A 1957-nucleotide genomic window follows, 5' to 3' on the forward strand; every position below is an offset into this window, starting at 1 on the left:
GAAACGTTTGATAAAACTGACCCTCAGGTCTTTACTGACCAGTCCATAGATGATGGGGTTAATGATCGGGGGAATGATAAACATGAGGATGCTTAAGAACTTTTTCATGTTTTGGGACAGAGAGGGGAACCTCTGACTTAAAATCACAACAAGTGAAGCGATTTGAAAGAGAACATAAACAACAATGTGTGGAGCACAGGTCTGAAACGCCTTGCTGCGGATGCTGCTGTTTGTTCTGCCTTGTTTAAAGGAAACACTCAGGATTCTGATGTAGGAATAGGCGATGATGATGAAGGTCAATGTACTTACAGTCCAGGTGATTGTTAGACCTGAAAAGAAAAAGACAAGTGGTTATATTATATATCATGAATATTAAAAAAAAAACTTGTAAAGTATCACATGTGGCCAGCGTTTTGTTTGGATCCCAAGAGGAAATACATTTACTCATATAAAGAGGAAATTAAGTGAAAATAAACTGACATGCCACTTCTATCATAGCCATGCATCTGGATTGCTGTATCCTCATAGCAATAAAAATAAAACAGTTATGTTAATGTAGCTGCCAATGTTAGGCATGAGCACAATTTTAAAAAAAAATGCAAATATTCCCCAAACTGTTTCTTCTGTTTTGTATTTGTAAGGTTTGCATTTCACCTCTGGTGTATAAAAGTGAAGCACCGACCGTAGATGTTGTTGGCAGGCGTGGGAATGCAGGCCAGGTTCAGGATGCCCCGGTTGCTGCAGTAGACATGCTGGACTAGATGGCCGCACAGCGGGACGTTCATGTGGAAGGAGAAGAGCACAGCGATGAGCAGCAGAGCAACGATCCAGGCCACAGCGCAGCAGCTGTGCAGCCGAGCCGAAGTCATGATGGAGTGATACCTGAGAGGTTCACACACTGCGACGTACCTGCAGAGAGACAGAGCTGTCAGGGAACAAAATCCCTAAAGCTACATTTGAAAATATTCTGTCTTTAAAACTTAAATGTCAAACCTCAAATTGAAAGCAGTTTCTTGAAGCTAAAATTACTTTTTAATATCTAAAATTTCCTCAAAGGCAGTTAAGATGTTTTATGACTGAATTGACTAACGATTACAAGCGTTCAGATGCAAGAAAAAATTCTCCCATTTAAGTTCAAAGTCTTCTCAGATGTAATGATAATATTTCAAACAATGCAGGACATAAAATAGCTTATTGCACTGTTTGATAACTAAGATTAACTGTGTGATTAAACTGAAATAATTTTTTTGAGTCTCCAGTCAAAACCTAGAGACCATTTGAACCATGAATTGCTCTGCTTTTACATATTTCCTCACCTGTCATAGGCCATTGCAGTTAAAAGGTGAGCCATTGTTGTACCATATGTGTGAGCGCAGAATGCCTGGACGATGGCTGGGATGTAGGTGATCTTCTTCAGCCCCATCAACAGATCCATCATGATTCGAGGAAGCAACATTGTGGCCCCCAGCAGGTCACAGACCATGAGGTGACAGATCATAACAAACATGGGTCTGTGCAGGTTCTTGTCTGTCATAATAACACAGATCACCACACCGTTCCCCAGTAACACCGCTATGTAGGCGAGCAAAGCCAACAGAAACAAGAACGGTCCGTTGCCTGGTTGAACATCAAAGCCCTGCAGTTCAAAAACAATCGGCTGTTTGAGAGGAATCACCGAGGTTTGGTTCTCCATCCAAAGCAGTACAGCTCTAAAGAAGCAGAGCAGATTAAACCTCAGATGATACAAATGTTGGTAGATTAATACTGTGAGAGTGACATACTGTAACAGATGAAAACACAAATGTGTAGCTACATTTCACATAAAACTAATGATAGCATATTACCTCCAAATCATGCAAATGACACTTAATTGGAGACAGCATCAAAGAATAAAATGTGTGATCAAAAGTATCAGCAGATGAGATTGTATAACACTAAGTAATTACTACTCTCTGTG

General features: G+C 40.3%; 1 protein-coding gene across 1 annotated transcript; it reads right to left on the bottom strand.

Moving 5' to 3' along the window:
* Positions 1–5: 5 nt before the first annotated feature.
* On the bottom strand, positions 6–1714 carry LOC106938853 (olfactory receptor 2K2-like; the record flags this gene model as incomplete). The annotated part of the gene is made up of 3 exons (XM_015021040.1): positions 1317–1714; positions 683–909; positions 6–329 (listed from the first exon to the last, which is right to left on the bottom strand). Coding segments are annotated over exons 1-3 (928 nt in total), but the record flags the coding sequence as incomplete, so codon positions are not given.
* Between the last annotated feature and the right edge of the window lie 243 nt (positions 1715–1957).

The sequence above is a fragment of the Poecilia latipinna genome, unplaced genomic scaffold, assembly GCF_001443285.1.
Source record: "Poecilia latipinna isolate Pla-1442-1.1 unplaced genomic scaffold, P_latipinna-1.0 Scaffold2714, whole genome shotgun sequence".
Taxonomy (NCBI): domain Eukaryota; kingdom Metazoa; phylum Chordata; class Actinopteri; order Cyprinodontiformes; family Poeciliidae; genus Poecilia; species Poecilia latipinna.